Below are 22724 nucleotides of genomic sequence, written 5' to 3'. Positions count from 1 at the left end.
GTTACCTAGGAAGTTCCTGCATCCACCTGCTGTGCAGCCTGTGGTCCACATCCCTTCAAAACAGTTCACCTCCCACTTGTGACGGGAATCATCATCCAGGGAGTCCGGTGTAAGATTACAAATTTCCACTTTGCTGTAATGTCTCTTAAAGTCATCAAATGACATCCTGCGAAGGACAAAGAAATGTGTAAATGGTTGCATTACCTGGGAAGATGTTGAGACTAATTCAATTGCAGCTTTTGAGGTTGACAGATACTTGCTGGGGACAAATTTAAATTGGAAATCTTTCTTGAAGAACCAACATGGTCATAATGGGCCAATGGCCTTCATCCATGCCAGCGGTCTTTGAAACTGTGCGTTCAGTGAAAAAATCAATCATATTTTCTTGATTAGTACGGGTGTCAGAGGTTATGGGGCAAAGGCATGAGAATGGGGTAAGGAGGGAGAGGTCGAACGGCCATGATTGCATGGCGGAGTAGACTCAATGGGCCAAATGGCCTAATTCTACTCCTATCATTTATGACATTGAAACCGTAAGAACATGGTAAGATTTCCATCAGTGGTCAACTTCTTGCATAAGGAATTTAGCAAAATTACTTCAATCAAATGATAAGTGTGACACGAGACATTATTTAATTCACACGTTAAAAGGACCATCGGAAAAAACAAGAATCATAGAAACTACAGTAGAGGAGGTGGTCTTTGCTCCATTGTATTTATGTCAGTTCTTTACAGTTTCTCTTCTGCCTCTCTGGACATGCTCTTTCCAAAAGTATTCTTTGGGATTCTCACAATATTGATAAGAGGAGAATATGGAGCCAACTCCTGGGAAATCACATCTCTTTTTGATGGAGTCATCTTCTTCCAACACTAAGAATCATAGTCGCACAGCACAGAAACAGGTTATTCAGCGTTCAGCCCATCATATCTATACCGACCATCAGATATCTATCCAACACGAGCCAATCCCTTTCACCAGAACTCAGTCTGTAGCCCACCATGTCGGCACTGTAAACACTAATCCAGGGGCTTCAGTGCAGTGAGAGTACGTGACCTCATGTTCTCAGGCAGTGTGTTCAGACTTCAACCACCCTCAGATTCCCATCAAACCTCCTGCTCGTCTCCCTAACCATGTGCTCTATGGTTTTAAACACCATGGTCTTTATCTGATTCCTGACTCTCTAACATTGCAACCTCTGTCTCAACATCCCCATTCCCAACCCTCAGCCACGAAGGCCTCTTGTGCAGCCCTGATTCCATCACTCCACCAATGACGGCTGTGCCTTTCGGTGCCATGACTTCTGCTCTGAAATGTTAATTCCTAAAACTCTGTCTCTGCACTGCCCAGCAAGATCCTCCCTAACATTAATCAAACACCTTTACACATGGTTTGATGTAAAAGATTGTTTGCTCCATCAAACGTGCAACGTGCAATACTAATGAAAGTCTCTCAATAGTGTCCCCTTGCTGTTGAATTTGAAACTTGGGGGATAATATTTATGCCCTCAAGTATTTTGAGAATTCATAAACCCTGTGTTGAATTGCTCTCTTTTAGAAACATACAAACATAGAAAATAGGTGCAGGAGTAGGCCATTCGGCCCTTCGAGCCTGCACCGCCATTCAATATGATCATGGCTGATCATCCAACTCAGTATCCTGTACCTGCCTTCTCTCCATACCCCCTGATCCCTTTAGCCACAAGGGCCACAGCTAACTCCCTCTTAAATATAGCCAATGAACTGGCCTCAACTACCTTCTGTGGCAGAGAATTCCACAGATTCACCACTCTCTGTGTAAAAAATGATTTTCTCATTTCCTAAAAGACTTCCCCCTCATCCTTAAACTGTGACCCCTTGTTCTGGACTTCCCCAACATCGGGAACAATCTTCCTGCATCTAGCCTGTCCAATCCCTTAAGAATTTTGTACGTTTCTATAAGATCCCCCCTCAATCTTCTAAATTCTAGCGAGTACAAGCCGAGTCTATCCAGTCTTTCTTCATATGAAAGTCCTGACATCCCAGGAATCAGTCTGGTGAACCTTCTCTGTACTCCCTCTTGTCTGGTGAACCTTCTCTGTACTCCCTCTATGATATGTTAGTTAGCCACTGTAAATTGCCCCTGGTATTTTGGTGAGTTTTAGGATCTGGAAGGATTTGATGGGAATGTGTGAATAATAAAAAGGATAGTGTAGGATTAGTGTAGAAGCTTGATGGTTAGCACCCAGTGGACCTGAAGGACAATATCAGGGCTGTATCTCTCTGTGGATCTAGGAACATATCAATCACTTTTCCTAGTTTCTTCAAAATGCTGTAGGAATTTTAGCCCGTATGCTTATTTATTAAATGTTTTAGTATACTTTACCAAAATTCGCCATCATCTTTGGAGGTCATGTTTAGCCTTCGAAAATCCGTTGCATCCACTGCCTTCCATTCAGGAGAGCTGGAAGAAAAAGACAGAAAGCTATAACTAGTTGCACTTGGCATCCTTCCTATCCCGAGGGCTGTGGTGTTGGAAGGTGAAGTTAGAGATTTGCCCAATTTGGGTAATTAGCTTCAGTGTGATTCAGGCATTAGGAGACATGCTGTAATCTGGAGTGAAATAAACAAACTGCTGGAGGAGCTCAGAGTCATAGAAACATAGAAAATAGGTGCAGGAGTAGCCCCCCATCCATGACAGCAGCAAGGGCTGCAGCTGGGTTTCAAGTGCAGTTTTCGAGGCAAGGCGCCCACACACAAAACAATCGAGCAGACAGCACATGGGCATGTCACTGCTGAGCAGAAGGGAAGTAAATTTGACATTAGACAGAATTCATGCACCAAACAAAACATGTTAATTTGCCGGCACACTGAACTGCAGATGCTGGTTTACAGAAAAAGACACAATGTGCTGGAGGAACAGCAGCTCAGGCAGCAACTCTGGAGAACGTGGATAGGTCTCCAGAGATACTGCCTGACCCACTGAGGTTCTGCAGCACTTTATATTAATTTGCCTTGACATTAGTTATGTCCGTCTCCTCCATAGAACTGATCACAACTATCGGGAATGATTGAACAGTCAGCGTTTTATCGCCCATTGGCAATGGGAAGATGGAGGAATAACCTGATAGATAAACTGAAGGTGATGAATGTGGTTGTTATGGTTAGGGTATATGTGAAGAAAACATTTCTACTTATGGGCATAAAAACCACAAGAATAAATAACCATCACTGGATAAAAATCCAGTAAGAAAACCAGAGCAAACGTTTTTACACCAAGAGTGGTGAGAATGTGGGAGTCACTGTGGTGAATATAAAGATACATTCAAGGCTGGATAATTGAAGGCCAAGTGAGATGAAGAGCGGGAGAAGACTCCTACAGAGAGAGAGACGTGGGGGGGGGGGGGGGGGGCGGGGGGGTGGATCGGCTTGTTTCTGTATTCTGCCTTCCACATTCTCTCTAACTTTGAGTAAAAAACATCCCACAGATGCTATCTGACTTGCAGAGTTCTTTTTTTTTTGCTCAATGTTCCAGCATCTACAATCTCTTCAGTATCCCTCTCTAATTTTGACCTTTTCTGATTAAAAAAGCTGGCATGCGTTTTGATGTATCAGCCTTTGCTACAATGATGAGATTGTGACTGTCGTGTTCCCCCCCGACACCTACTCATCGCTCCAGGGACCATTCCATTCCACTTGACCCCAAGGGTTCCTTATACGGATCATTTGCAACGGTCGACCTCTGTAGTTCACCTTTAAGAGAAAAGTGAAGTGAAATGTAAGTGAAGGCTAAAAGCTGAATCTGACACTACAAGTAAAGAACTAAAAGAAAGCCCAGTTTAGCAACAGGTACAGAAACATTGGACTCTTGGGCTCTCTTGGAGGTGCGAGGAGAGTCAATGCAGAGCGAGCATTGGGGCGATTACGTTCTCACAGCGATCCTGTATGGCCCCCTTCCCTGAGATAATGGGTGCTGGATTAGTATTTCTTCATAGAAATTTAGTTTTTTGCTATAAACACAAGAGTTCCATCTTTGAACCCGATTTCCATCTTTGGACCTGAATACTAACATCCTGGGATCCACCTAAATCAATTCCTGGGCATAAAGCGCATTGATAGGGGCGCTCCCCAGATCCATGTTTGTGTTTGCGCTATATTGTTCAGGAAACTCCCTGCCCTGGTGCTGGAAATTAGCAAGGGAGCTCCTAGCTTCATATATGCTTTTAAGCAACATGTCAGAAAGATGCCAGGCTTCTGTCCCCGACTCTAAACCTGAAGAGACCAAAGGAATTCTCAGAGCAATTGCTGGGAAATGCACCATACCGTCCAGGGAAATCTCCGGATCAGGCTGGAAGAATCCCCAAATTTATTCTGGAATCAGACCCGGAAGGACCGTGGAATCCTGGGGCTTTATCACTGGGACAGAAGCACAGAATCCAGGGAACCTTGCTCAATCTATGACCCAGTGCATAGACATTTCTGCAACTAATGCCAGGACCAAGTGAAGAATCCGTTAGCTAGAAAGAGGCACGATGCTACATTTTGGGTTGAGCATCAGTGCCAGGTCTAAGGTGGGATGGGCAGAGGTGCCATGCACAGGTTAGTGGCCATTGGCTCAGCAGCACTCAACAGCTACCAAAGCTGGCATCTGTACTGTGATATTCAGGGGTGCAGTCCTATAAACCCCAGACTGTAGCAACAAGACCACAGAGCTGCAAGGGGTGGACACACACACAACGTTCAGTACACCAATGCAGGGGCTGCAAGAACACAACATGCGAGTAGAATCTACCAGCGCGACAAACAACAAGGCCTCACCTGGTCCAAACCAGTAATGGAATATGCATGTCCTTTGACGAGTCCTGTCGAAGTCCGAGCTTCTGTTTCAGCTGGATTGGTGATCTACCAAGTTAACAAGACCGCGTGTTAATAATTTTAACCCTTAACTTTGGCTGTGGGGCAGTACTGAGGGAGTACAGAGAAGGTTCACCAGACTGATTCCTGGGATGTCAGGACTTTCATATGAAGAAAGACTGGATAGACTCGGCTTGTACTCGCTAGAATTTAGAAGATTGAGGGGGGGGGGGATCTTATGGAAGCTACATGCGACCTGCATGCGGCAAGCGCGACCTAAAGGGCCGGTACCACCAGCATGCGCCTGCATACGGCAAGCGCGACCTAAAGGGCCGGTACAACCAGCATGCGCCTGCATGCGGCAAGCGCGACCTAACGTGGTCGCTTGTGCCGTACGGCATGCGGCAAGCGAGACCAAACCAGAAGCGGGAGCCGCGCGGAGGTCGAGTGAGTGACACGTCGTCGAGGCGGCTGTGGGCCGGTAGGCCGTTGCCGCGCGGAATGTTTGAACACGGTCAGTTTTTCGGAACCCCGCGCATTGCTGGGACCAGCTCCGCACAACTCCATACGGCTCCGGCGATCGAAGTGGGACCGGCCCAGCGAGGCCGTATGGCTCAAGCGACCACGTTAGGTCGCGCTTGCCGCATTCAGGTCGCATGCTCGTGGGACAGGCCCTTAACTGTTTAAATTGTATTCTGTTTTGCCAGCTACCAAAGAGGACAACCTCACATTTCCCAATTTTACGATCCACCTGCCACCTTTTAGGCCAATTGTTTAATCGTCCCTTAACCTGCCTTTCCCCCCAGCTCGTATCATGGACCTATTGATCCTATTATCTGGCCCACTCGCTGCAAGTCTGCTGATTTGTATTACTTTAGTCCCTCTCCAGCCAATTTTAAACTTATTGGAGCTAAGATATTCAAGTGTACCAATGGATGATCAAATACACTCCATATTTCAAAGCCAAATCCCAGTGAGTTCTTGCATCCGAGGGCTATCACAATGCACCACAGCTGAAGTGGATGAGGCCCCTTTGCAACTGAACTGGTAGATTTCATTGAAGATGGCCACTTGTCAGTAAACACAGGAAACGTCTGTGGTGGAAACTACATCAGATAGTATTCTTTCTTGTTATTTGGAAAATATATTTTATTCATTATATACTCTCTAAATTTAATTGGGGCATGTCTTTCTCTACAATATCCATTGTATCATTAATACACTCTCTTGCAATATCTCAATGCCCCTCATGTTTCCTCCTTAAACAGTGCAATGCAAAGTGTTTGAGAAGCTGCTACACAGGAAGCCACCCCTCAGTATCCAGTGATGGCAAGTCCTCAGACTGCTGTCATTCCCACAGAGCACTGAACTGAACTGAATTTCCGTGCCTCCCTCTGCATATTCGCTGGCATCCTGGAATGTGCTAATCAGCAGCATTCCCTGGCCCTGCCTCAGACTGTGGTCATGAACAGAGCTCCCCCCGTGCACAACTTTGAATACTCACGTCAATGGAGCATCCCAACATGCACCCCTTGTTCAGCGCCTTTTTAATGACGGAAAACTGATTTGGGGGTGCATTCTTCAAATCAAATATCTCTCCCATTCCACCAGTGAAGTCTTCCATGGCCTCCAAGGTGCTCCCTCCTTTCAGCGACTCAAAGCTTCCGTACATCCTGTCGAGATTCAAGTTATATAATAAAAGCAGTTCAATGTCATTCCTCCCAAGTCCTTTCATGTTCAGTTTCCTCACCCACTCCCCACGTCCCTTGTCTCTCTCAATATGCTGAGACCTCAATATACCATCCCTCCTGCCAGAACAGGTACCATCTCCTTAGTCTCCCAGATGGATGGAAGACTGGTAGTTGCATTTCACCCTCTTCTGGAGCTAAACAATTGCTATGTGGGGGGCTGATGTTCACTTGTATTGAAAAGATGATATAACATTACTGTAGTGCTGGTAGTGCTAAGATCCAGCAAGCAATTCAGGAAGCAGTGGGAGCAGGAGGAGGTTATTCGACTCTTTGGGCCATTTAATATTATCATGGTCAATCCTCATTCTCAACAGCATTTTCCCGTCCCCTCGATAACCCCTACTTCCTTGGAAGTTGAAAGAGATTCGACATGTCACCAAATAACTTAACACACGTCCACAGATGCTCTAAAGAAAGTATCCCGAGTGGCTGCATCATGGCCTGATTCAGCAATTCCAATGCACAGGAATGCAAGAGGCTGCAGATCCTTCATGAACACAGGCCTTCCCTTCGTCAATAGCATCTGCACGAGGTACTACCTCAAGGCAGCGGCATCTATCATCACGGATCCTCACAGTCTGGGCCGTGACCGCTTCTCGCTTCTATCATCGAGCAGGAGGTACAGAACCCTGGCATTGTCAGGAAAAGCTTCTTTCCTACAGTCATGAGGCTCTCGAGCCGACCTTCACAACCCTAATCCAACCTCGACAATAGAACACTACACTCATACCTCTTGCATTACAATACACTTGTTGTTTTCTAATGAGGTTTCGCATTTATATCTTGTTTGTTTGCAGTTTTCTTTCTTTGTGAAATGTTATGTGTAATTTATATATAATTTGTTTTCGTATGAGGAAGGACATTCTTGCCGTAGTGGGAGTACAGAGAAGGTTCACCAGACTGATTCCTGGGATGTCAGGAATTTCATATGAAGATAGACTGGATAGACTCGGCTTGTACTCGCTAGAATTTAGAAGATTGAGGGGGGATCTTATCGAAACTTACAAAATTCTTAAGGGGTTGGACAGGCTAGATGCAGGAAGATTGTTCCCGATGTTGGGGAAGTCCAGAACAAGGGGTCACAGTTTAAGGATAAAGGGGAAATCTTTTAGGACTGTGATGAGAAAAACATTTTTTACACAGAGAGTGGTGAATCTCTGGAATTCTCTGCCACAGAATGTAGTTGAGGCCAGTTCATTGGCTATATTTAAGAGGGAGTTAGATGTGGCCCTTGTGGCTAAAGGGATCAGGGGGTATGGAGAGAAAGCAGGTACAGGATACTGAGTTGGATGATCAGCCATGATCATATTGAATGGCGGTGCAGGCTCGAAGGGCCGAATGGCCTACTCGTGCACCTATTTTCTTTGTTTCTATGTTGTTTGAGTCTATGCGCCTGTGATGCTGCTGCAAGCATAATTTTTCATTGTCCCTGCACCTGCCTCTACTTATGCACACGTCAATGAACTCAATGTCCAGCAAACTATCTACTTTTTTCCTAAATACATACGGAGCAGGACTTACGAAGATGTTGGCAGGACTAGAGTGTGTGAGCTATACGGAGAGGTTGAGTAGGCTGGGTCTCTAATCCATGGAGCGCAGGAAGATGAAGGGTGGTCCTATAGAGGTGTATATGATCAGGTAGATGCACAGAGTCTCTTGCCCAGAGTAGGGGAATCAAGGACCAGAGGACATAGGATCAAGGTGAAGGGGAAAGATTTAATAGGAATCCGAGGGGTAACCTTTTCACACAAAGGGTGGTGGGTGTATGGAACAAGCTGCCAGAGGAGGTATTCGAGGCTGGGACTGTCCTATCGTCTAGGAAACAGTTGGACAGGTACATGGATAGGACAGGTTTGGAGGGATATGGACCAAGTGCCGGCAAGTGGGACTAGTGTAGCTAGAACATTGTTGGCCGGTGTGGGCGAGTTGGGCTGGAGGGCCTGTTTACACACTGTATCACTCTATGACTCCATGACTATGACTTCTCCAACTATCCTTCAGTGGTAGAGAATTCCATAACTTTGGTATTAAAAACAGGAAGGCAGATTACTATCTAAATGGCATCAAGTTGGGAAAAGGGGAAGTACAACGGGGTCTGGGGGTCCTTGTTCATCAGTCTATGAAAGTAAGCATGCAGGTACAGCAGGCAGTGAAGAAAGCGAATGGCATGTTGGCCTTTATAACACGAGGAGTAAAGTATAGGAGCAAAGAGTCCTTCTGCAATTGTACAGAGCACTCGTGAGACCACACCTGGAGTATTGTGTGCAGTTTTGGTCCCCTAATTTAAGGAAGGACATTCTACGCTGCACTCCCTCAATAGCAAGGTTTACAAGGTTAATTCCCGGGATGGCGGGACTGTCATATGCTGAGAGAATGGAGCAGCTGGGCTTGTACACTCTGGAGTTTAGAAGGATGAAAGGGTATCTCATTGAAACATATAAGACTGTTAAGGGCTTGGACACGCTAGAGGCAGGAAACGTGTTCCCGATGTTGGGGGAGTCCAGAACCAGGGGCCACAGTTTAAGAATAAGGGGTAAGCCATTTAGAACGGAGATGAGGAAACACTTTTTCTCACAGAGAGTTGTGAGTCTGTGGAATTCTTTGCCTCAGAGGGCGGTGGAGGCAGGTTCTCTGGATGCTTTCAAAAGAGAGCTAGATAGGGCTCTTAAAAATAACAGTCAGGGGATATGGGGAGAAGGCAGGAACGGGGTACTGATTGGGGATGATCAGCCATGATCACATTGAATGGCGGTGCTGGCTCGAAGGGCCGAATGGCCTACTCCTGCACCTATTGTCTCTTAAATGATATCTTCGAGCTTTGAACATTGAATTCTCCAACTGTAGGTAACCTCTAACAACATCCTCCTCCATCTCCCCTTTCGCCCCACCCCCATCTTCCCCATTTCCCCCTCCTTTGTGCCTCACCTAAACTTGCATCCATTTCTCCCCTCCATCTCCACCTGCATTCCTTCCTCTGGCTTCATAATTAGTCATTCTTCAATCCTTTTGTCTCATCGTCTTTTTTTTCCATCCCTGGTCTTCGTCCCACCATCTGCCGATTCTAGAACTCCCCTTGCCTGTTTCCCTGTTACCTGCCGAAACGTCACCCATTCCTTCTCTCCAGAGATGCTGCCTGGCCCGCTGAGTTACTCCAGCTTTTTGTGTCTATCTTCGATTTAAACCAGCATCTGCAGTTCCTTCCCACACATTTTGTTCACACTCTGTGTTTCCTCCCTGTCAACCATTTTCTGATATATTATCCCCAGTCCCATGTGCTACTCAAGGTGAAGGGGAAAAGTTAATCTAGAACTTTTCCTGTCTAATTCTATTTGCACCTCCCTAGTTAATAAAGTAGCCTCAGCCCCTGCACAGCAAGACCAGGGCATTTAATTGATAAGTGAGAAGCAACATGTTGCTGCATAGGAGCCAGGTTACACTTACACAAATGGAGAGGTAAATTCCCTGTTACCAACAGCCTTGGGATTTGGGAAGCGTCAACTGGGCAAACCAAATAAATACCACAGTAAATGACTCAGCTCCCGAACCCCCAAATCCTTTCTACCAACTAAAATACACGTGATGGCACATTCTCTCAGGATGTAGTCAGGTCCAACAACATTCCAAAAGCTCGGCACCATCCAAGATAAAACAGCCTGCCCCATGCCCCAATCTAGATGTGTGTGCGTATATGTATGTATCTGGATAGACTCGGCTTGTACACGCTAGAATTTAGAAGATTGAGGGGGGATCTTATAGAAACTTACAAAATTCTTAAGGGGTTGGACAGGCTAGATGCAGGAAGATTGTTCCCGATGTTGGGGAAGTCCAGAACAAGGGGACACAGTTTAAGGATAAGGGGGAAATCTTTTAGGACCAAGCTGAGAAAATCATTTTTCACACAGAGAGTGGTGAATCTGTGGAATTCTCTGCCACAGAAGGTAGTTGAGGCCAGTTCATTGGCTATATTTAAGAGGGAGGTAGATGTGGCCCTTGTGGCTAAAGGGATCAGGGGGTATGGAGAGAAGGCAGGTATGGGATATTGATTTGTATGATCAGCCATGATCATATTGAATGGCGGTGCAGGCTCCAAGGGCCGAATGGCCTACTCCTGCACCTATTTTCTATGTTTCTATCTGTATATATACACACACTGAAAATGTTTTTCTCATTTATTATATTGTTTACAGTGTATTATGTTGTGGTACTGCCTAAGAATTTTGTTGTTCTATCTGGGACATACGACAATAAAACACACTTCACTCTCGACTGTTGATCACTTTGGTTGGAAGTACATTGCATTTATCACCACCGAGTGTGAATCCAGGAATTCCCTCTCCAATAAGATGGCAAGAGGCTGGTTCACCCACCCCTTGCCAATGGGCAGTGAGGGATCGGACGTAGACGCTGGCAATGTTGGTGGTTCTCACTCACATGGATGAAACTGCCAAGACAGAATGTGTGCTGAGACTTACTTGGCGTAGGCTTTCTCCAGTAAGGCGCTCCAGAATTCATCGCTACTAGCAGAGTGTAGAAACACAAGGCGGTTTCTGAAGGTTGGCAGACGATCATCAATCACAATATCCACCCACTTGTTAGATTGCCAGAACTGGAGGAGAGGAGAGAAACTTTACTGACTGAGCAAGGCATGCATTATAAACACTACTGACTGTACAAGGTCGTTCTTTGAACATTGGGAAATAAACTGCAGTTTATAATTTCACTCCGCTGACTCTGTCTATTGCCTTCACCTAACTCTCGCCCCTTCAATAAACTGTTTTAATACAACATGAAACGGACTTTATAATCACAAGATCTCTTTCACCCTATAATATTCTTTCATTTTACTTCTACTTTCACCATATCCTCTTTCCTTCACCATTTGCCCTTCTTTCTGCCACTTGGCCTCCCTTCAGTCTCGGTCCTCTGCTGCTTTTTCCTCATCTCCTTCCCCCTTGTACTAGTCTCCTCCCTCCTCATTCCCTCCCTTCCCCTCTCCGGATACCTCACCCCCCCCCCCCACCCCCCCCGACTCACAACTTGAGAAGGACACAAGTTATCAGCGTTGACTTGAGAGCGGTTGTTCTGGCACGTACCTGAAAGTGAAAGATTCCAGCGTAATCCCGGCCGAAGGTCTGATTGGGAGGGATAACTCGGTGGAGCAGCTTTTCATTCAGAGTTAGTGAGGCCACAGCAGCGAGCAACCAACAGTCTCCTGGCAAAAGATAAAGCTGGCGTTAACAAAATCTGCCCGACACCATTGGAAATGTCCCTGGCCTCACGGGTGAATGCTGAACCAATCTCATAGAAAAATAGGTGCGGGAGTAGGCCATTCGGCCCTTCGAGCCAGCACCACCATTCCATATGATCATGGCTGATCATCTAAAATCAGTACCCCGTTCCTGCTTTTTTTCCCTCATATCCCTTGATTCCGTTAGCCCTCAGAGCTAAATCTAACTCTCTCTTGAAAACATCCAGTGAATTGGCCTCCACTGCCTCCCGTGGCAGAGCATTTCACAGATTCACAACTCTCTGGGTGAAGAAGTTTTTCCTCACCTCAGTCCTAAATGGTCAATCCCTTATTCTTAAACTGTGACCCCTGGTTCTGGACCCCCCCCCCCCCAACATCAGGAACATCCCAAGATCTCAACAGTGAAAAACCCCACCCTTCACAACAAGGTGAGCTGCGCTCACAACTCTGTGCTTTAAGGGACACTCCTGGAAACTGAGAAACCATAGTTCCTTGAAAGTGCCACCACAGGTCGATTGGGTGATCAAAAAGACTTTTGGCACTTTAGCCTTCATCAGTCAGATTATTGAGTATAGTAGCTGGGAGGTCATGTTGTACTTATATCACACTTTGGTGAGACCACATGTGGAGTATTATGTTTAGTTTTAGTCACGGTGTTATAGGAAAAATTTTGTCAAACTGGAAAGGGTGAATAGAAGCTTTATGAGGATGTTGCCAGGACTCGAGGGCCTGAGCTATAGGGAGAGGTTGAGCAGGCTGGGACTTTATTCCTTGGAGTGCAGGAGGATGAGGGGTGATCTTATAGACTTGTATAAGATCATGAGAGGAATAGATCAGATGAATGCACAGAGTCTTTTACCTAGAGTAGGGGAATCGAGAATCAGAGGACATAGGTTCAATGTGAGGAGGGAAGATTTAATGCGTGTGTGTGTGTGTGTGTGTGTGTGTGTGTGTGTGTGTGTGTGTGTTACGAAGACACATAGGTTTAATGTGAAGGGGAAAACTAGGAACCAGAGGGGTGATTTTTTTTTTTGACACAATGGGTGATGGGTGTATGGAATGAGGTGTCGGTGGATGTATTTGTGGCAGGATCTACTGCAACATTTAAGAAGCATTTGATCAGGTATATCCTTCCTTTGTAGCATCGAGATGTGCCTACATTGTTCACAGAACAACCTCCAACACTCAGAGTCATTGCAAGTCTGCACGTGGGAGAAGCATTTTAAAATTCACCCGAAGACAAGGAATACGTTTAGTCCCTTTCTCAGAGGACGACACGGCTACGGGTGGAGTTGGGCAGTGGGAGGTGGTGACGGAGAGGTTCAGGAAGGAAATCAATTGAGAAAATAAGTGTTCGGCACGGACTTGTAGGGCCGAGATGGCCTGTTTCCGTGCTGTCATTGTTATATGGTTATATGGTTATATGAAATGTTTTAGTCCTAGCACCGCAGTGTGATGAGCTAACTAATATTTCCCTGTTGGTCAATGTCCTGTGATCAAAGAATCTTCACAGGCAGAGCGAGCTGGATATAGCTGGGGTCGATAGCATTGACAGAACAGTCCAGGTCCTCATAGACTACCCACTAGCTCCGACAGGACAGTGTAGATCCTCATAGATGATCCACTCCACACCAACACTGTGATGTCCAGAGGTACGGAGTCTTCAGCAGAACATGTCGCCACGCTGCTAGAAGCAGCGACCCAGAGACAGGACCACAGAGTGAAGTACCAAATAGCAGCCATCTTCCTGACCCCATGTTCTGCCAACTCAAATGGCCATATCAAAACCCATATAACTTTGGTCAAATTATTTTCCTTAACCCCCTCCCCAACCCCAAACTTCAATAGCAACACAAAACAAAACTGCTAATTTATGAATAAACCTGATTTTTTTTTGTTTTAATTGTGCCATCACCAACACCAAAAAAAAGGGTTTGTATGGGAAGGTTCTGGTGCAGCCATGTGGACGAGGTTAAGTGGCACCTCTTGATGTCCAGCATGCCCAGGTACAAGTTTTTTTAAACAAGGGACACCAGTGGAAGTCACTCCTCAAAATCACTTACCCAGATCTCCCTGACAAATATCAGTCCTTGATGCTCCACCAACAAAGAACTTCGGGTCTTTGGAAATCTCCTGCAATCAAATCAAAGCGTTTTTTAAACACGTGAAAGCTTTAAAGAGAGAGACCTCCTGGCAGGCTCACTTTCATGCTCTTTCTAAGCAGTGTTGCAAACTGTTTCTGTTCAGATTTATTTTCAGTTCTCCTTCTGCAAGTCATTATCGAATCTGTTTCCAACACCCTTTCGGGTATTTTAAATCGTAATAAACCGCTGCCTTAAACAAGATAAAATCTCACCAATCAATACACACTTCGTGACATAGATAGGGTAGACAGTCAGAATCGATTTCCCCAGGGTGGAAATGTCCAATACTATAAGGGCATAGCTATAAGGGGGAGAGTTGAATGGAATGTGTGGGGCAAGTTATTTTACACAGAGAGTGGCGGGGGCCTGGAACACATTGCCAGGAGTGGTGATGGAGGCAGATACAATAGTGGCATTTAAGAAGCTTTTAGATAGGCACATAGAAGAGCAGGTAACAGAGGGATATGGATCATGTATAGGCAGATGAGGTCAGTTCAGTTAGGCAGCATCTTCTGCGTAAACATTGTGGACTGAAGGGCCCGTTCCTGTGCTGTACACTTCTACTGAACTGTTTTATGTTCTATTCTATATTCTACGTTACACTGAGTTACATAAAACGTAGAAGCAACAATTCAGCCCAACTGACCTGTGATGGTTTTTCTGTACCACTCACACCCCACCACACCTCACTTTGTCTCATCCTTTAAAGCACATTAACGCTTCTACTTCCTCAGAAGACCAAGGAAATTCAGTCTTTCCCCCATCACGCTTGCCAATTTTTTCATATGCACCGCAAAAAAGCATCCTATCAGATACATCACAGCTTGGTCTTGCAAATACCCCGCATTAGACCACAAGAAATTGTAAAGAATTCTGGATGTAGCCCAATCCATCACAGAAACCCAGTCAGCTTCCCATCGACTTCTACTGCATTTCACGGTGCCTTTGGAAAGCAGCCAACATAATCAAGGACTATTCACACACCAGGCATTCCCTCGTTTCTCCACTTCCATCAAGGTGAAGATACCCAAGCCTGAAAGCACGCACACCACCAAATCCAAAAATAGTTTCATCCCCACTGTCATCAGAGTCTTGTCCAGATCTCTCAGGAGCTAAGGATGTGTTCCCAATCTCAAAACCTACCTCGTGACAGACCTTAGACCTTAAATTGAGTAGGTGGCAGTGAGGCACCTTCCTGAACCACTGCAGCCCTTCTGTTGATATTGAGAAGAGAGTTCCAGGATTTGGACCAAGTAGAGAGGAAGGATTGGGGGTGTACATTTGATCTATCAGATTGTCATGTCATAGAAACATAGAAAATAGGTGCAGGAGTAGGCCATTCGGCCCTTCGAGCCTGCACCGCCATTCAATATGATCATGGCTGATCATCCAACTCAGTATCCCATCCCTGCCCCCTCCATACCACCTGATCCCTTTAGCCACAAGGGCCACATCTAACTCCCTCTTAAATATAGCCAATGAACTGGCCTCAACTACCGTCTGTGGCAGAGAATTCCACAGATTCACCACTCTGTGTAAAAACTGATTTTCTCATCTTGGTCCTAAAAGACTCCCCTCTTATCCTTAAACTGTGACCCCCTAGTTCTGGACTTCCCCAACATCGGGAATAATCTTCCTGCATCTAGCCTGTCCATCCCCTTAAGAATTTTGTAAGCTTCTGTCCTCCCAGTTCTGTGTCAATCGCCTGAATCATTTTACCCCGTTTACCTATAGGTTTATCAACAGTATGAATAGTAGAGTGGAGCAGGGTGGATGAAGTGAATCAACCTGTAATATTTTAACTGGGTGATTATGATTGCTTTGTGTTCTGCTTCCACTCCTCTCTACATTCCTCAAATAGGTGTCCAATGTTTAGTAGGAGATGGAACTTCAAACTTTGCTAAATTAGGGTGGGGCTCACAGGATGAACAACATTTGAAGCATTTTTGTCTCACCCTGGATTTGTACTGGATTATTTTTCGGTTTTAACAAACTGTTTGGAATTTACATTGCAACCTGGCTAATACACCTCAGGGCCAGGTACAGATGTACAGAGCTCAGGATCCACGACCTGTGTAAGGTGGCTGCTGTCATTGTAGAGTGGGACACACCCAACAGGCATTACCAGCAGACACAGCCAGTAACATTGCCCCAGCATGAAGCATTCAGCACATCATGGACCACTTAATGCCAAACGGTTCACTACTAACACCACTGCTACAATGTGCCTGGACTGGGTCCAAAACAAGGTGCCCGAGGCATCATCCCACCTGGCAGAGTTACTGGGCTTCAGGTATATTGCCATCAGACGCGCGACTTGCCAAGCACAGTGGCCCTCAGAAACGTGGTGTCAGTCAGAAAGGCTATGATTGCTTTTCCGAAACGTCATTGAACATGGAAGAGCCATCTCCATTATCAAGGACCCCTATCATCCATCACACCACATCTTCTCCATTCTGCCATCTGGGAAGAGGTACAGGAGCAGCAGCTGTAAAACCAGCAGGATGCTCCACAGCTTCTTCCCACAGGCAATAAGACTGGTTAAAGGACTGTGTCCCCTCCCCATATATCATACACCAACACATCTAACCTCACCCATACTTTGACAGCTAGGCACCTGTCAAAGCAAAGCCACTGTTCGGTTATTAGGCCTATTTTAGATATGGCAATTTTAATTTTTAAAGTTATATGTATTTATTCTGTTTTTATTAACCGCACTGACGGGAACTGATTGTAAGTAAGTAGTAAGTAAGTTTTATTTATATAGAACTTTTAAAGTCAAGTCGCATTGACACCAAAGTGCTTTACATAAAATAAATAAAAAGTTTCCATACAAACCTTAGAAAAAGGTGAAAAAAAAAAAAAAAAATTTAAAATGGAGAAACAATTTTTCGTTTCATCTGTGTATGTTAGTACTCAGTTAAAATGACATTAAAGTAAATACTGAATACTGAAGAGGTGAACACACGAACACCGGGGTGGGGCAGTGACGCAGCTGGTGGAGCAGCTAACTCAGACTGACAGGGACTAAGGTTCGATCCCGTTCTCCTTGTGACCATGTAGGTTTCATGCGGGTGCTCTGGCTTAGCTATTAGAGATATAACATGGAAACAGGTCCTTCGGCCACCAAGTCTGTGTCCACCAGTGATCATCCACACACTAGTTCTATCCATCACACTGTGGACAATTTACCGAAGCCAATTTACCTACAAGCCTATTAACCTACAAACCTGTACGTCTTTGGAATGTGGGAGGAAATCGGAGCACCCGCAGGAAAACTACGCTGTCATAGGGAGAACGTACAAACTCCGTACAGACAGCACCTGAGGTCAGGATCGAACCCGGGTTTCCGGCGCTGTAAGGCAGCAACTGTACCACTGCACCACTGTGTCGCTTTCTTCCCAAAGACATGTGGGTTTGTAGATTAATTGGCCTCTGTAAATTGCCCCCAGTGTGTAGGGAGTGGGTGAGAAAGTAGAATAACACACAACAAGTTTGAACGGGTGATCGACAGTCGGTGTGGACTCGGTGGGCTGAAGGGCCCGTTTCTGTTCTGTATCTCTAAAATAACCATTCAGCTGAAGGAGAGAGCAGATGATAATCAGGGAGTTTTTCTTGCCCATGTTTGATTTGATGCAATGGGATTCATGGGATCTGGAGTCAACGTTGATGATTCCCAAGACTATTCCCTCCCATCTGCAAATAATTCCCCGAATGGTCATGGAGTCGTACAGTGTGGAAACAGGCCCTTCGGCCCAACTTGCCCACACCAGCCAACATGTCCCAGCTACACTAGCCCCATCTGCCTGCTGTTGGCCCACATTCCTCCAAACTCTATTCTCTAGAATTTAGAAGATTGAGGGGAGATCTTATAGAAACGTACAAAATTCTTAAGGGGTTGGACAGGCTAGATGCAGGAAGATTGTTCCCGATGTTGGGGAAGTCCAGAACAAGGGGTCACAGTTTAAGGATAATGGGGAAGTCTTTTAGGACCGAGATGAGAAAAACATTTTTCACACAGAGAGTGGTGAATCTGTGGAATTCTCTGCCACAGAAGGTAGTTGAGGCCAGTTCATTGGCTATATTTAAGAGGGAGTTAGATGTGGCCCTTGTGGCTAAAGGGATCAGGGGGTATGGAGAGAAGGCAGGTACAGGATACTGAGTTGCATGATCAGCCATGATCATGTTGAATGGCGGTGCAGGCAGGAAGGGCCGAATGGCCTACTCCTGCACCTATTTTCTATGTTTCTATGTAAACCTGTCCTTTCCATGTATCTGTTTCAATGGCTTAACCATCACAACGGAGGGCAGGCAGGCTGGATGGTGTTAAAAGCACTTGTGAATCTTTGGATTCAGTTGCTCAACAGATACAGTACCTCACAGTCAAATAAGCAGACTCAGCGCTAAAGAATGCAGATTTGTGTGTGTCCTGTTGCCAATCTCACTCCACCCGTGAACAATAGTAATGGAATGCAGTAAATCTGGGCTTGCTGGATTTGTAGTTGCAGTTGTCACACACCTATATTGCATTCCTCTTGTGGGACCAAACCCTGATTTATCATCTGTGCTTTGTTGAGCAGTTTAATGCTCGTTCTTTCCCTTTATTGACTGAATGTGAATTTCACCCAGAAGTTAAATACTAATGAAACTTTTGTTTACAATGGGAGAACAATTTTTTTAACGGGAAAGTAGACACAAAATGCTGGAGTAACTCAGCGGGTCGGCCAGTATTTCTAGAGAAAAGGATCCCGAGTTTGAAGACGGGTCTCGATCCTATCCCTTTTCTCCAGAGATGCCACTTGACTCGCTGAGTGACTCCAGCATTTTGTGTTTACCTTTGGTGTAAACCAACATCTGAGTTCCTTCCTACAAAAAGCCCTGTCCCACTGTACGAGTTCATTCAAAGTGTTCTCCCGAGTTTGCCCCGATTCGAACTCGGAGATTTACAGTAATGGCCGCTCATCGGTACTCGGGGCACTCGTGGACATTTTTCAACATGTTGAAAAATCTTCACGAGTCTTCCCGAGCTTACCTACCATTAGCGAGTCTTCCCGAGTACCTGCCGTTAGAGTTACGAGCCGCTAAGAGTCGTCCCCGAGCTCCGACGTACCCGCTACGTTCATTCTCCGTGCTTACCACGTGTTTGATTTTTTTATTTTTAACTTGGGAGAACTCTTGAATGAACTCGCATCGTGGGACAGGGCCAAAAGTTTAAGTGGATCTGAGGATACGTTTTTTTACACAGAGACCGTTTGACATCTGGAACTCACTGCCAGAAGAGGGGATAGAATCAAATACAATTAGTACATTTAAGAGGCATTTGGACAGACACTTAAATTGGCATGGCAGAGGAAGATATGGTCTCAGTACAGACAAATGGGATCAATGTAGGTGGGCAAAGTATCTGACATTGACATGTTGGACCGAAGGGCCAATCAGGCAGCAAACGAGAATTACTAAACTTCTCAATTATCCTGGCACCTCTGCAAATTAAAGTTTATTCCCTCAACATTGCTGAGAACAATATAATTACAGCATTTAAAAGATATTTGAACAGACACATGAATAGAATAGATTTAGAGGAATGTGGACCAAATACTAGCAAATGGGATGAGGGTAGACAGGCATCTTGGTCACCAAAGATGAGTTGGGCCCAAGGGCTTGTTCCCATGCTATTTAACTCTGTAAATCTCTATGAATCTATGAAAACCACAAAAAGCAGGAATTTAATACTTTTAACCAATGATTTTATGCTTTAGTGTTTTAGAATCTTGAAGGTGGGAAGAAGTGATAGAGTTCCAGCTACAACAGGAGACAAAATGAGGTTTGAGCAGGTAAGCCAGAGTCTCTCACACATTAATCCTGCAACAGGTGAGTCAGAAGCCCGATTGGAGAGGGGAGCAGGGGAAGCAAACGCAAGGCCCTGATTTGTTCTCACGGTTTCTCACCTCCAGTTTTGTTCACCACCTCCCACCTCCACTTTCAGTCTGAAGTAGGGTCCCCGACCCGAAACATGCCATTCGCTTTCTTCACTGCCTGCTGTACCTGCATGCTTACTTTCATAGACTGATGTACCAGGACCCCCAGATCCCATTGTACTTCCCCTTTTCCCAACTTGACGCCATTTAGATAGTAATCTGCCTTCCTGTTTTTGCTACCAAAGTGGATAACCACACATTTATCCACATTAAACTTCATCTGCCATGCATCTGCCCACTCCCCCAACCTGTCCAAGTCACCCTGCATTCTCATAGCATCCTCCTCACAGTTCACACTGCCACCCAGCTTTGTGTCATCTGCAAATTTGCTAATGTTACTTTGAATCGCTTCATCCAAATCATTGATGTATATTGTAAATAGCTGCGGTCCCAGCACCGAGGCTTACGGTACCCCACTAGTCACTGTCTGCCACTCTGAAAGGGACCCTTTAATCCTTACTCTTCGTTTCCTGTCTGCCAACCACTTCTCTATCCAAGGTACACAAAATTGCTGGGGAAACTCAGCGGGTGCAGCAGCATCTATGGAGCGAAGGAAATAGGCGACGTTTCGGGCTGAAACCCAAGGTGGTCTATAAATCTAAATCCTTGCTCCCTGCTCCAGCCCCTCAGCCACACATTCAGATCCCCTCTCCCTGTTCCTGTCTCACTAGCACGAGGTACTGGAAGCAATCCAGAGATAACCACCCTAGAAGTCCTGCTTTTCAGTCTTCTTCCTAACTCTCTGAAGTCATGTTGGAGAACCTCCTTCCTCTTCTTCCCGATGTCGTTTGTGCCCACGTGCACAACTACTGCTGGCTGTTCACCTTCTCTCTCGAGGATGTTCTGAATTTGGCTCGTGACATCCTGAACCTTGGCACCAGGGAGGCAACAGACCATCCTCGCCTCTCGTCTGCCGCCACAGAATCTCCTGTCTGCTCCTCGGACAATGTAGTCACCCACCACTAGGGCGCTGCCCGATGTCGGTCTCGCCGGTCGAGTCCCATCTCTAGGATTGGAGCCACCTACGTGTCCGCCGCCCGGACTGGAAACATCGTCTCATCGGACAGTTCCCAAGAGGGCGTACCCGTTTTCATTAGGCACGGCCACCTGGGTCTTCTGCACTCCACGATGTCCACCCTTTCTCTCCGTCACACACCTTGGTTCTTCCCGTATCCTCGGCGTGACTACCTCACTGTAGGTCCTGTCCAGGAAACTCTCGTTTTCCCGGATGGCCGCGAGGTCATCCAGCTGCTTCTCCAGTGCCCCAACACGATTGTCGCAGAAAAATAAAAAGCAATCCATCTTTAACAAAGGGTCAGCCTTTGAGGAAGGGGTGGCCAGGTGGACATATGAGGAGTAAGGTGTTGAAGCCTTCAACTGGTTGTAAAGTAAGCAAGGATGTGGAAGCCTTGAATGGAACATGGCCCAGCATGGACAAGCTGGGCTCAATTGTCCATTACTGAAACGTGTGTAAATATGTAATTCAACTTAAAAATTATTTCAAAGCCACAAGAGCAGATGTTTGGATCACCAGTGAAAGTTGACTAAATCTGCAACACCTTAATTGGAAGAGTTTAAAATGGCCTGACTCACTGATCCATGCCCAGTACAATAAATATTTCACTAATAGTAGAGTGGGTGGGGCTGCAGGCGTGGCTAGAGTTATGTGCAATCTTGTGATTTCAGATTGAGGTTTCTATGAAGGTGTGTAATACCAGATTTATAATGTGGAGAAAATATTTCCAGAATTAGGAGAGTCATAAATATGATGTTCACCAGGGAATTCAAGAGGAGCTTGGTTGGCAAAGAGTTGGAAAAGCAGGGAATTCACTCTGACATGGAGCAGCTGAAATGAATGGGATAGAGAGTTTTTCAGATTAAGCGAACAGGAACTAAACGGTGTAGAGAAGGAACTGAAGATGCTGGTTTACACCAAAGATAAATGCAGGAGTAACTCAGCGCGACAGGCAGCATCTCTGGAGAGAAGAATGCTGAAAGCTAGAGATGAAAGGGAGCCGAGCACCGTGTCATCTGTACAGAACCATTGGGACAAATGACCTATTTCTATGAGCAAAGAACGGTTGCTGGAGAAACTCAGCGAATCAGGCAGTATTTGTGGAGGGGATGGACAGAAAACATTTCGGGTCAGGACCCTTCTTGTGACGGATGAAACAGCAGTTTGTTTTTTGCTCAAGATTCCAACCTGCAGTTTCTTGCATCTCCATGGCCTATTTCTAATATGGATTTTAATTTGAATATATTTTTAAAATATACTGGAAATACAATACAGACCGTACATGCTTTTCTTTACATTTGACGTGCCTTCAAATCAGTGCATTCTATTGATGATTTACCGAAACCCATAATGGTCCCTCTTTGAACAATGCAATCGCAGTGTCTAAGAGGTTGTTAAACAGGGCACAGCCTCTAAGTGTCCAGGGGCGCCAGGACTAGACTGGGGTCCCATTTTGTAAAGTTCTGCATAATTCATTTTTCAACATATTCCATCAGCCTAGCCTTATGAGTATCCACTGAATAATCACAGAGAGATGCCTCTGTGATTAATAAGGGTATAATAAGGGAATTAACTTTTCTTCCCAACTTTCAAATCCACATAACTTGAAGGACTGTCACTAAACCGGTCAGCCTTTGCTGAATCTGACAGATCCTTCTGCACATTTGGCTTGTAGAACCCGGTCACGGAAAGAGTGCTTCGAAACAAGAGGGCAGCCAGGCCAAGGGGCAATGTGAGAAAGATAATCATTGAGGAGGT

At 45.6% G+C, this 22724-nt stretch overlaps 1 protein-coding gene across 1 annotated transcript in view; it reads right to left on the bottom strand.

Moving 5' to 3' along the window:
• The window catches only part of capn9 (calpain 9), a 45364-nt gene that overhangs the window by 19283 nt on the left and 3357 nt on the right, over nt 1–22724 (bottom strand). Inside the window, exons 2-9 of the mRNA XM_033021834.1 lie at nt 13893–13962; nt 11675–11793; nt 11054–11187; nt 6335–6503; nt 4795–4878; nt 3644–3729; nt 2363–2440; nt 6–166 (exon numbers count right to left, since the gene is read on the bottom strand). Of these exons, the coding sequence (XP_032877725.1) occupies nt 6–166; nt 2363–2440; nt 3644–3729; nt 4795–4878; nt 6335–6503; nt 11054–11187; nt 11675–11793; nt 13893–13962 (901 nt within the window). The remainder of the gene's footprint in view (nt 1–5; nt 167–2362; nt 2441–3643; nt 3730–4794; nt 4879–6334; nt 6504–11053; nt 11188–11674; nt 11794–13892; nt 13963–22724) is intronic.

This window comes from Amblyraja radiata, chromosome 5, assembly GCF_010909765.2.
Source record: "Amblyraja radiata isolate CabotCenter1 chromosome 5, sAmbRad1.1.pri, whole genome shotgun sequence".
Classification (NCBI taxonomy): domain Eukaryota; kingdom Metazoa; phylum Chordata; class Chondrichthyes; order Rajiformes; family Rajidae; genus Amblyraja; species Amblyraja radiata.
Note: the sequence above shows the minus strand (reverse complement) of the source record. Positions and strands in the feature narration are given on the sequence as shown.